This window comes from Papilio machaon, chromosome 11 (genome assembly GCF_912999745.1).
Source record: "Papilio machaon chromosome 11, ilPapMach1.1, whole genome shotgun sequence".
Lineage (NCBI taxonomy): Eukaryota > Metazoa > Arthropoda > Insecta > Lepidoptera > Papilionidae > Papilio > Papilio machaon.
In genome coordinates this window covers 2,363,636-2,377,452 of record NC_059996.1, presented here as the reverse complement: position 1 = coordinate 2,377,452, position 13,817 = coordinate 2,363,636, and the positions used below count along the sequence as shown (strand labels likewise).

The 13,817-nt window shown below is 32.3% G+C and overlaps 1 protein-coding gene across 1 annotated transcript in view; it reads right to left on the bottom strand.

Annotated features, from left to right (window-relative positions):
- LOC106708712 overlaps window positions 1–11,962 on the bottom strand; it is a 38,523-nt gene extending 26,561 nt beyond the window's left edge. Inside the window, exon 1 of the mRNA XM_014500257.2 lies at window positions 11,822–11,962. Within this exon, the coding sequence (XP_014355743.2) occupies window positions 11,822–11,918 (97 nt within the window). The 5' untranslated portion in view covers window positions 11,919–11,962. The remainder of the gene's footprint in view (window positions 1–11,821) is intronic.
- Between the last annotated feature and the right edge of the window lie 1,855 nt (window positions 11,963–13,817).

Here is a 13,817-nt window from a genome sequence, read left to right as displayed (position 1 = left end):
GGGTAATCATATTTAGTTTGTTCGGTCCAATTCTAATTGGAAAATTCGGTGCCATGTGATATTAATAATTACTAATTCCTTGACTGTAATTTACAAATGTATATAAAACGAAAATTAGAGATACGAATTTTTGATTAATATCAAAATATTTGTTAAAAAGGTACTTATACACAGAATAAAGAGATTAAAGGGTATTTTAATTAAACTACATTTTGAAGGTGAAAACCTGACCCTTTTTAAAATAAGGGGAAGATCGATTAGGTTTCACGTGCACACAGTAAAAATATTAACTTTTGGTTCAACAATATCCAAAAAAGGATAGTTCCCCTTAGTTGCTTGCGTCAGTGAGAGTGCAATCTGTCTGTGATCTTACGTATACAGCTCGTGAGATAACGTTCAAATTAAGATGAATGTTTGGCGTCAAATGTTAACCGCCTTCAAATGAATATACTTTATTACTCGTTCTTAACCCCGACGACCGCGTTTATAACAGACCATTTGTTATTCAAATTGTACACGTTTTGGTTTTATTTGGAAAAGTTTGTTGTTTTTTAATCCGATTTACAACCAATCAGTTTGTTGAAAACCAACATACTTTTTAAAATTTGTTTGTACTATTGTTTAACTTCGTTGTGCGTGAAAAGATGAGGAAGAAAAGTCTTTTTTTTTGTACAACTGAGAAAAATTCAAAGTTTTATAACTCAGGCGTTGACACACAAAAATATAATTGACGTCATAAAAATACTTACGATCTTGACCCGATAACCTCAGTTTAATGAGTGCTGAGTTTTCGTTTACTTGGATAAGGTTATGCGTGCCTGAGCTATTAGAATCGATTGAGGATGATTTAACAATAGCCTTAACTATTACTAAAATTAAGGTTATTGATGATTATTTAATAAATACATAAACATTAAACTTAACCTTCATACGTCGATAACGCGTTTAAATACATTGAATTTAATTACACTGTTTGAAGGAATGAAAATTGAGAAGGGGAATCTAATGCATACTATTGCATAAACTTGACCCTCATGTCATAGGACGATGTTTATTATGGTAACAAACATTGTTATGAAAATCTTGTATGAAATAAATGGATCTGTATTAAAAGAAGAAAGATTGAATAAGATTCATTTGCAAAAAAAAAGACATTTCACTAAATACTACAAAATTTCAACGTAATAAGGATATTTAAATATTTATTTATATAAAATAGAAATAAAAGATTTTTGTTTTAAAAAAAAAAATTGTTCAGATTAGTTTCAAATTGATTTAAAGTTGATTGAACCATTTAAGCAACAGAACGTATTTCGTATCGATTTTTATGATCTATTAATGGGTGAAGTTTGATCAATCGTGTCATACTTGTATCATTAAGTTCTGCATTGGTTCTCGTGTAATTTTAACAGGTCATTTAGTTACATGCTAGTGATAGTGTTGCGAATATGTTCACATAGCGCAATGTTTACTTGCGAGATAGTTCTTGGTACAACAGGTGTGAGACTTTGGAACAGTATTCTTGTTAATGTTAGCTTATTTACTGCTAATTTTTCATTACATATTTTGATACTATAATTAACAATATTTTAATAATCAAAAGATTATTACAATAATCGCATATTATACAAGTGATTGTAAAATGTGCGATAAAAAATTCGAAAGACATAAAAATAATATGTACCTTTGGTTTAAATTAGGTTTTCATAATAATTTTTTTTATAAGAGATGGGGGCAAACGAGTCGCGGGAACACCAAGGTGTTCATCGACGCCCATGGACATCTGCAATACCACAGGAATCGCAGATGTGTTGCCGGCCTTTGAGATGGTGATTCTTGAAGGACCCTAAGGACCCCTAATTTTGTGGAAAATGAAATTTCCCAAAAGTTTTCTATTATTATAAATGTTACTACTAAAGTAAATTTATGAATTACAACAATTCAAATTCTAAAGTAGGATTTTAAGTATAGAACTAAGCAATTTTTGTATTGACAAATAAAATATGGTTGTAACTATGAATAATTTGTGCATAAAGTATGTACATACGGTAAACAGAGCTGGTATTGACATTTCGAATTCGTACCGTTACGAACTAATCAGGTAAGTTTTGTAATCGCACGTTGAAGAATTTGATCTAGTTTTGTATAAGTATGTTAGTGTGCTGATAATCATTCTATAGCTATAATGCATGTTGCACCTTTCGAATAGACGTGATGAAATCAAACGAATACATATTAAGATACAACGATTAAAACTATTAATAACCTAATAGTTATAAAAATGATTAATATTGTAGTAAACTGTATAAGAGTTGTAAGTGATTACAAAGCATGCGTAATAATAAATTAATTCCGTTTATAAATTTTTATTGTTTGGCTAAATTTTTGGCCTAGTTGATATCAAGTAAATAATTGAGGTCAGATGACTAACAACTAGAAAAGTATAAATCTTAACTGTCTTATTCTACCCAATTTTAATAAATGATTTTTTTTCATGTCATATAGCACCGAATGTAGTATATGTACAGAGATTACATAATAATGAATAGGCCGTGGGAAAGAACTATATTTCTTTAGTTGAAAGAATGACACTTGTATTTGTTCTTAAACACTATATTTATATAATGCGTTAATATGTTTTGTATTCCTCTCAGCAACTAAAATAACTGTATCGATTATAATTTTTACAAATATGTCAATTTATTTTGTTCTACGCGAAACTCAAAAACGATAATACTGATAATACTAAAAAATGGATAACATATAGTAGTACTCGTAGTGTAAATGAGGAGCGTCGTAACAAAAACCGATAAATAAATTTTTTTCAGCATAAAAATATGGCCAAGTTCATGGTTCACAAACAATTGGCATCATAATAAATAAAAAATATCAAAATGCGATTTATCGGTTTTTGTTCCGACGCTCCTCAAATATAAAATCCATAATTAAATTAATATACGTTATAATATGTACAATGGGGTTAATGATTTATTTGTACTCCAACTTTCTACTGTCATATGATGTGATATATTGTAATGGAACACAATTTTATTCACCGATTACGTTACGATCATCATTCATCTTTAAAGGTGAATTTAAAATTCACTTTCATGCATATGAATCCAAAATGTCGTCTATTCATATACGTCAACATCGAGAGGCTCGAGGCTATTCTGTCGTTAGAGTTGACTAGGCCATAGTCAAGCATCCTGGCCCAATTCCCAAATTGACTTCACGAAAAGTTTTAAATTTCTTTGCAGATATGTGTAGGTTACTTCAAGACGTATACTTTCGGTGCAAGAACGTTGGATAAATATACATATGAAATTCAAAAATCGTATCGAATACAGTAATACATAGTAGAAATTGAACCCGGACCTGTACATTATTTGGTAATGTTTACACTACACATCAATATATTTTTGTACTAGTGTTCACTAAAACCCACGAATGTATATTGAAGAAGTACCGTTAAGTACAGTTTTATCGCTTAGTTAATAATCAAATCAGCAGTTGTTTAATTTAATTGTTGCGTTGTAAAATATATTTGACACTCGTACCTTATAATCAAGTATAGTTACAAAATAATATTACATCCAAGATAAATTCAACACAGTGCCTACACGTGGAGTAATTGCAAGCAATTTGCTCATATTCAAATAGTTGCGACCATGTTGAGTAAACCATACAAAAAGTTTAAAGTAATAGCACGCTTAGAGGAACAATAGTAATTGACTTTCATGTGATTTCGAAGTTCAGTTCAATGTTAAACGTGATTTATTAAAGTAATTTTTTTAACTTGTTACAATATCTAATGCGCACAAAAATATTGACTTACAAAGATTATAGTTGATATTTCTGGAGTCAAACAGGAAATATGAAAGAAAACGCATTAAGAGGAAGTTTGGTTCTTAAATTTATTATTTGGTATCAGCTAAATTAACATTATTATGTTATTAATAGTACTATTCATTTGGATCCTACTATTATTTTTTCTATTAGCTTTAAGGGTTATATTTGCGACATAAAATTAAAGTCAAAGCAGAGAGCCGAGACAACATTTGTCGTTAACCAGATGTATCATGAAAATGGTTAGTAGGTCAACGTGAGTATTAATCGATTACATTAAACCGTACATGTTCCAATAAAGTTATATAATATGATATATAAAGAGCCCCTGGACATAATTTATACTTGTAACATGACCATATGGGTTAAATCGGGATTTTTTTAAGCTTATTCCTGTTTTATGCTGCAAGTGACTTTCTCTCGAGCCTTTTTCAAAGTTCTACGTAACGTATGAATAATGTCGCGTTCAACATATTATAAATTTATCTGTGACCTTAAACGCATGTCTTTATTTAGAGTTAAATGACAATGTTATATATTAAAAATAAACGAAGTAATTTTTTTTACGTAAGGTCTTGCACGCGTTGAAATCTTTTGCAGTAAAATTTTAACTGATGATAAGTTTAAAGTCTGTGATGCGGAACAGTAAGTATTTATCGAAGCTTTTGTGTGTTCGAATTTAAAGTTAAGTAAAAAAAACAGTTAATGCTTTTATTTCGGAACTATTAACTACAAAAAAATTGTAGTACCCAGCTGAGTACGCAATGGGGTCCAGCACATTAGTGGTTATTTCATATCCGGATGGTTAAAGAAGTTAAGTACATTTATGCGAAAGTTTAGATGGATAGATGTTTGTTTGAAGGTATCCCCGGAACGGCTCAACTCAGTTTGAAAGAACACATAGGCTACTAATAAGATTTTTTTTAATTTCGCGCGGACGGAGTCGCGGGAGAAATAAAAAAAAAACTACAGTTAGTATTGTATAAGTACGAAATAAATACAAAATAGTAGATTTTATGGAAACTTATCGTTTGTCATGGATTTTATTAGCTGTTGTAGTTTAGAAAAACTTAACAAAGCTATTGCAACGGCATTCCGCAACCCAAATTACTTAGTTCGAACGCTTAAATATTACAAGGTAAATATTAACAAAGATTTTCGTCACCCTAAATTAATATTTGAACCGAGAACTGTTCCAGTAATTTTCAAGAGACGGTCAATTCTCGAATGAGGTAAACAAAATAGTTATTGTAGTATATGATATAGTTTATATAAGATTTTGAACGATTTTCAATTGTTATTTGACGTTTTTCAATCGCTCTTTTGCTTAAATTATATTCTTTAATGCATTGTCATTTAAACTACTCAAACCTCTATATATGTACTAAACTACTACCTTTTCACAATCGTTAACTATCATTCAGTTGAGATCATTCGAGTCGTTACGGACTATGGGCGTTTTCAACAAAACATGTTTCGAAATTTTCCTGCAACATATAAGTACCTGTCTACTGAATTGTCATCGTGTTGTAACAAATCCATCCTTACATCGTACTCGTACGCAAAATTAATCCCTAACACAATTTCAATAACAATGCCGCTTGCAACCTCTCAATGTTGTAGATAAATCCTTCGTCATGACATTTTACTATGTCGCAATCTAAGGAGTGGAGTGAAAATATTATCCGTAAATTCCTATTGTCATCATATAAATGTTCTCAGAGAATTTATACCAAGTGACTTGCTCGTTTGCCAAAGTATAAAAAAGAAACAATGAATTTGTCTTATAACACCTGTACTTTAAAATGTGATAAATAACCTTTGTAAAGATAAAAATGTATTAAATATCGTACAATGTCAGGTTTCTAAGTAGGGGTGGCTATTCCAAAAAAAAATGTATTTTGTACTGTAACTGTAACATACGAGTATCAATAAGTCTACGATTCTTACGATACTTGAGTTTGTACTAAAACATAAACACTTGCGTATTACTAATCGAAGACTATTCAAGGACCCGAACATATAATTATAAATCAATTCAGAGACAAACATGGAATATAAATTTTCATAGAAACAATTTAAATGTATAAAATAAATTTTATTACCAAAAAATATAGTACAATTTTCCTGAAGTAGAAACAAAACAATATCAACTAGAAGTACAATAAATAGTAAGCGTAGACGGTAAAATAATAAAAACACAAGAGAGCGAAAGTTAAATCTATATAAGAAATCGACGTTCTAAATTGTTTGAAATTAGAACCGCGGCAGATTTATCTTTGCGCTCTGTGGTTTTATTAGATCCACATGATTGCAAAAGTTTGCATTCGATATTATATATGTATCTCGGTTGAATTTTAATGTTATGGAAAAATACGTATGGAGAAAATCAATTTATAAAAACGTAAACAATGTGTTATGAAACCGTTAATTCTATGTTAAATATTTCAAAACCAATATTAAAAAAACTTCAAAACACTTCTGTACATTTTTAAGTCTGTGTGTACATCTGTGTTACTTAATCGTGGGTTTCTGAAACCAAAACCCACGGTAAGAATTATACACATTTACACTACTTAAATAAAAAAAGATCATTCTTTAAGGCAACAAGTATGTAAAATTCACTATGTAAAAATAACTAATTCGCTTCATTAATTTTGTGTGTGTCAACAAGAGTCTTGTGTTAAACCACACATTAGGTAAAATTCAAAGATAGGAACTTTCAATTTCATCCACTTTCTCTGCACTTGCACTGAGATCATTAACCCCGCCCACGTCACAAGCCCTAAGGTTGTACGTGATAAAATTTAAAGGGCCATTAAATTTTTTCCAATTAAAATTCCCTTTACGGTTCCCATATTTTTTTTTTTTAATTTCTCTACAGATCGCACTTTTCGAAGCACTTTAATTTTTATTTGTGATACTCAAAAACTTTAAAGGAAATAAAAGATATAATTGTAATTTCTTCAGGACGATGTTACGATGCGTCATATTTATTAACATGAATTTGTACGTGTTTTTTTATCACAGTTACTATATTATGTATGTGTATTACCATTACTACCAGAATGCCAGCAAACAGTATTGAATGTGGATGGCTACAAAGGTATAGGAAGACCAAAGAAATTATTGATGTTGTGTGAAAGAGGATGTGTGGTGTGTAAGAAGGGATTGCATTATAATATTATGACGGCTGATAGTAATGCATTGAAGAGTAGTAAATACAAATTATACCAATCCTCCGTAGATACAAAGGCTGGTTGATGATGAATGCCCATAACTTAACATAAGACTTTGATTTGTTGACACAATACTACATATTGAAAATATAACAAAGTAGAAAATATTATGTACTCGGCTATAAGAATCATTTTACCAGTATTGTACGAGGAAGATAAAACTGGTTTCTTATAAATTATTTAATAATGTTGAAATTAAAATGAATAAAAAAAAATTATGTCGTTGTTTTATTTGGTTCTGTACGATTTTAATATTATAAGATTTTATGTTGTTTTCTTTTATTCACCGAAAAACGTTACTTTTTGATTTAATCAAATATCAAATATAATCTAATAATTTTCAAGGCGTTATATTAATGCTATTATTACATACTTTTTAGTAGCGTGACATTCCCATGTCGAAAAATAAAAACCCAGAAATAAGAACTATCCTATTATTGAGATGCACTTCCTCGTAGTTACAAAAATACATCGAGATCCGTTTAGTAATTTTTATGTTTATCCCTAATTTGGTTTAAAAAAAGAAAGAAGAGGAACTCTAAAATCTGATTTATTAAGTCATAATATCAAAAAAAGAAAACCAGGTGTTCGTAACTAAAAACTGCTATCAATCTATTTCCAGATGATTAATTAAAAAAATAATATTCCTTTTATGTTTATCGCGAGTTCAATGACCTAAAACATGTGAAGAGAACTTTCAACTTCAATATAAAAAACAAACTAAAAGTAAAACCAATTGTAAATTTTATTATTTTATAGTGAGAATGAGGTTATGTCACAAACGAGGTATTACTTGTTTCACTTTTTATACGATCAATGACCGTACACTTTATCGGAACCTTTTTTTTCTTGAGAACAAAAAAAAAAAGATTCTGTGAAGTTTAAATTACATAAAAACCTTTTTCTTTTTGTAATAAGTAATTTCATTGCTTGGCCACTATCTTACCTATGTATAAAATAAGCTTAAATGAAAATTGAATTGAAGAATAACTAAGATTTTTTTGTTCACAGTATTTTTGTAACTAAACAATAATTCGTAAAAGTTGTATTTGTTTTTTGAATTGTTCTTTTATTGAAAATTCTTTAAAAGTTATGTTTTTATGTCTATTTTACGCTCACTTGAATTCAATTTTATTTTGAATTATTCTCGTAATAAAATCGATTACTTATAATAAAACATCAATTATGTTTACGCAACAACAGGGATAAAATGATAATGACGTAAGTTTTATTACACTAAGTTGATAGTATCGATACGAAATCAGTAATCGATGACAAACGAATACTCGAAAAATTTGGAACATCGATTGCATTCCAAATTGATATCGAATGAAGTAAGTCGAAGGGAAGTATTAGCAAAAGAATTGAAAGGTAATGAAATCATTGGAGCAATATTAAATGGTTCCGATAAAAGCGAAACGTGTTATATCGCGTTAGTAATGATGTTATCAGTGCTTTACAATATAAACAAATCACCTGTCCATTGTCGCCGTAATATTATTAAATAATTTTGTTTGCATAAGTAAATATTTACTATGATTAAAATAATATACATTTCATCGTAGTAATAAATTATTAATGTATTATATTTGTACTATTAAGATGACAAATATGCTACTTGGTGCTTATAAGATTCATACTTTATTTTTTTTTACTTTATTATTTTTCAGGTTCACTATATATACCCGTTTACATTCCGTCTTAAGTAAAATAGTGTGTGTGTGCTAAAGGTAAGTTGTATTTGATCTGTCTTTTTGATCATAATTAAATATATAATGATATGAAAATTGAAGGTGAATGTTGTGAAAATAAATCTTTCAATATTATTATAACCTTGTCGATTTATAAAAAACATGACCTCAGCTTCCTGGGTCTTCCTCCTAAAGGTTTCATAAATTGAATTTGACATTTCAAGGTACTTTTCGCGACGTTCTTAACTGGGTCTTATAAGAAGGTTAATGGGATCACTATACTATCGTTTGTATTACATAATTTTAACAATAGTCGTTGTTACCTCATATAAAAGATAATTAAGAAAAAAAACTAAGGAAACGTTAAGTTGTATGAATTATAATTATGTTTTTTTTAACACACAATAATCTCTGACACAAAATCTCGATGTGGTACTAACTAATATGTATATATTTAAGGAGAAAAAAGTGAGGATTAGTAATTCATTAACAAGCTTAGACAAACTACGTTGGTCTAGACCAGTGAATGATTCCAACTTTCATTTCAGTATTCTCACTCGATTACTTCCGCGACTTTCCGAGCTGAGAATTATTTCAATACGACGAAGTAAACAGTGTAAACATTGGTATTACTCTTCAAGTTTCATTTCGTTATTATTTATCTGGAATTGCTTTCAAAATCATGTAATGCACTTTATTGATTCAATAAGTTTTCCGTAGTGTCAAAAATAAGTATGAATTTTCACTTTTTATATTACACCAGGGGTTTAGGAGTCCTTCGAAAGTGGTCGTTTGAAATTTGCAAAAAAATCAAGACGTAAAACTGCAGCGAGCATTTTATCGCCCATACACCAAGGGCCCTCTCCTTAACAGAAAAGTCGTAAATGCCACAGTACATTGTCAATAATGGTGCGCATACGCATTCGAAACTTGACTTCATCGGGGTAATGAACCGGAGAGAATGCACGACTCAGGTAGATCAAATTTACACTCAACGTAAAGTGCTTTAAAAATAAATCGAGAGTTTTCAATAAACAACATTCCGCACTTCTAAATTGTACATATAAAATAAAAATATTGTGATTTTAATTTAACGTATGTAGAACGTGAATTCGATTAATGTTTTTAGTCCAGTCGAAGCTACGAGCTCGTAAAATTTTACTGCGATCTTGTTTTATTTGTGCTCTATAAATTCAAACGCCATAAAATACTTTTTCTATGTATTGTCAATAATAACGCTTTCTTACATCTGCATAATATACAAGCGACTAATCGTTCTGTACGTGTGTGTGGGTATTGGCTCAGTTAATCAAATTAAGCATATATAACGAAGTTATAGTTTAAGGAGTTACTGGTTCATGCAATAAAATATTGAGCAAGTCATAAGTGTTTGTTATTTATTCGGCATGTAATGCCAATGACCCGTGTCAGTGACACTGCAGATAAACTTTTCTCTGATATTCTCGATTGCAATTATCGGACCATTGTAGGTGTTCACTTTCGTTGCTTTGGCTCGTATATTCGTTAGTTGTCGCTGACAAAACTTTTATAAAGAGTTTACCAAACGAAGAAACATGGATGACTGATTGATATGAAAGTTATGCTTTTAAACGGGGTGTCAGAGACATGTCCTGTATATCAGTTTAAATTCACGGCATTCAATTTAATTTATAATTCAATAATTACGCGGATCAGAATTATGTACCAATTTATCATTATTTGTACTAGACATTAAATTAAATTAAATTTAAAGTATTTACATGTTAGTTTTGTTTAGTATCAGGAAAACTTAATTACAAAGTAAAAAGAATTGTAAAGTTTTTAAACAAAAGCTTTGACCCGAAAAGTGTGTCGTGTGAATTACACAATCAAAGTGTGCCTCGGAAGTGAACGTTTCCGAGCTGCGGCGACACTTGGGTTAGTTTCACATGAGGGCAGAACATTCATGCAGTAGGTATTGTTTGAAAGCACACTAACCGTGAATTTTAATTATCGTAACACCTGTATAAGAATATCTACCTCTATTTTCTTTAAATAGGAAGATAAAGATGGCAATGGTTTTAGAGTGGTTTAGAGAGTCTTCAGTATCAATGTTTTGTGTTCAAACAATAAGAGTACTGCACTGTCCTACTGGACTGCCTGACTATTCTACCCTTATGTGAAACTAGCATTAAACAATGCCGTTGAAAACATCCAGTACCGAGCATTACGCATTTAGACGCTCGGTTTTCATTGTTAACGTTTGGAGGTTGAAGCAATTAGGTAATTTACTTCTGAATAATGGAAACGTCGAGGGAATCTATTATTTTATTTGTAAATTCAGGGCTGCGGCTGTACGATGCATTGGTAACTTTCAACCTTAAAATTTTGACAGTGAATACACTAGTTTACTTAATGTTAAATGGCTAACTTCTAATATTTTTAATCCAGTGTTATTGACGAATTCACAAAGAATATTAAAATCCATGTGGCAGAAGGGATAACAATCTTTACCCATATTCATCCAATTTCTATTAAAAAAAAAAACTACAAAAATCTGAATTCAACAATATGAAAACACATATTATGTGATCCTGAACATAGTATTCAAGATGCAATAAATATCGAAAGAAAAAAAAGATTACGAAAGGTAAATAAATGTATCATTAGTGATTCCTGACACGGTTTCTTTTTTGATGTTGTATAGTATTTGTTATTTGTTACGAAAATCATTTTCTTTTGTATTGAAACAATATTTCTGTAGATTTGATAGACCGTGACGTATTGCTTACTAGGTCATTGTCAATCGTGCTATGCAGAAAAATTGGCGGAAAATTGTCTGCGAAAGTAATCCCTAAATTTTGCAACTTAGAATACAATTGCATAACCCTTTGCTTCTTTATTGGAAAATCTATAAATTAAGATGATTTTTGGTCACTTTTAGACAAATAAAATGTACTGTAAGCTATACCGTATATGTGTTATTCTTGGATAGTTTTTTTTAAAAATAAGTTTATAAATGAATCGCTTTGACAAATAATTGTGTTTTTACATTTTAATTACCTTTAATGCTGAAAGCTGTGCTGTGGTCACCGACTGGTAAAGAAGAAGCCACGGAAAATGTAAAAAGTAATATAGTAATTTTTGCACTGACACCCATATTGCGAGTCTCCAGATTTAATTTTAATTAAATTATTTATTTTAATAAAATTAATTCAATATTTTTTTTTTCTACTTTAACGCGGCTATCGGACGCAACTATTTCCCGCGTGCGTTCGGTAACATTTGCGTCAAATTGACGTCCGACACGGTCGGTGTGTTGTCAACAACTGAATGGTTCTGTTCAACTTTCTATCAGCTGGTGGTTTTAGTAAGCGCCGGCGCAATATCGTTTGCAGTCGCATATGTCGACTTTTATTATCTTTCTTAATTTCATTTTATAATAGTCGATTCAGTAAATTATAGATTACAACATACTTTACGTCAGTTACCAAAAGGAGAAGGCAGAAATTTCCATTTGATTTGATCCTAGCATACCTCTTTCGGCTCATCCACATTAATACATATATGTATGTTCGTCGATGGAGAGTGCCCTCAATACCGACGTTCCTTTAGTATAATTATTATAGATGAAAAATTATTCGGCGTAATTGGCAATAAAGCCTATTTTTCTTCCAAATGATTCCAGACATTTTTATTGTCACTATATATATTCATGTCGTCAAGAAAAATATTACATTCATATTGTTTTTTTTTTTTTTTTTTTTTTTTTTTTTTTTTTTTTTTTTTTTATAAGAGAAGGGGGCAAACGAGCAGCGGGAACACCAAGGTGTTCATCGACGCCCATGGACATCTGCAATACCAGAGGAATCGCAGATGCGTTGCCGGCCTTTGAGAAGATGATACGCTCGCTTCTTGAAGGACCCTAAGTCGTAGCGGTTTGGAAATACCGCCGAGGACAGACCATTCCACAACGCGGCGGTACGCGGGAGAAAGCTACGCGAAAACCGCACGGTTGTGGATTGCCAGCCATCGAGGTGGTGTGGATGGAACTTGGCGGTCTGTCGGGTCGTCCGATGACGGAACTCGGCGGCAGGAATTGTTCCAAACAACTCTTCTGAGCACTCCCCGTGGTAAATACGGTAGAAAATGCAGAGGGAACTAACGTCCCTCCGCAACGCCAGAGTGTCGAGCCGATCAGTAAGAACTCGGTCGTTGACGATTCGAACCGCTCTCCGTTGTATGCGGTCAAATGGAAGAAGCTGGTACTGGGGTGCTCCCGCCCAGAGATGCGAGCAGTATTCCATGTGGGGCCGAACTTGCGCCTTATAGAGCTGAAGGCGATGGCCCGGTAGGAAATACTGCTTCGCTCTACCGAGCACACCCAGTTTTTTGGAGGCCAGCTTGGCCTTGTCTTCCAAATGACCGCGAAACTGAACGTCGTTCGATATGTCAACGCCGAGAATACTGATACTGGCTGAGGCAACCAGGGGAGTGCCCTCGAAACGAAGGTCCACGACAAAGGGTTGTTTTTTAGCGGTAATGGCGCATACTTGTGTCTTTTTGGGATTGAAATCAACGAGATTTCGTCGACCCCAATCCGAAACTTCACCCAGTAGGGTAGTTTCTCGGGCAGCCCGTAGGAAGGCAGCTTCGAGAGAAGTGCTCTGTGCCATACCCGATCAAAGGCCTTGGCCACGTCCAAACTAACCGCCAGGGCCTCCCCCTTGCCCTCAATCGCCTCCGACCATCGATGCGTGAGGTACGCAAGAAGATCACCAGCTGAGCGACGCTGTCGGAAACCGTACTGACGATCGCTAATCAGCTGATGCTCCTCAAGGTACCTCATGAGTTGGCAATTGATGGTCGTTTCCATGACTTTCGAGAACAAGGTGGTAATGGCGATCGGCCTGTAGTTGGACGGGTCTGAGCTATCGCCTTTTTTCGGGATCGGGTGGATTATGGCAGTCTTCCATGATTTCGGGACAACGCCTAAGGAGTAGGAGAACCGGAACAGGCGCGTTAAAACCGGTGCCAACTCAGGAGCGCAAGTCCTAAG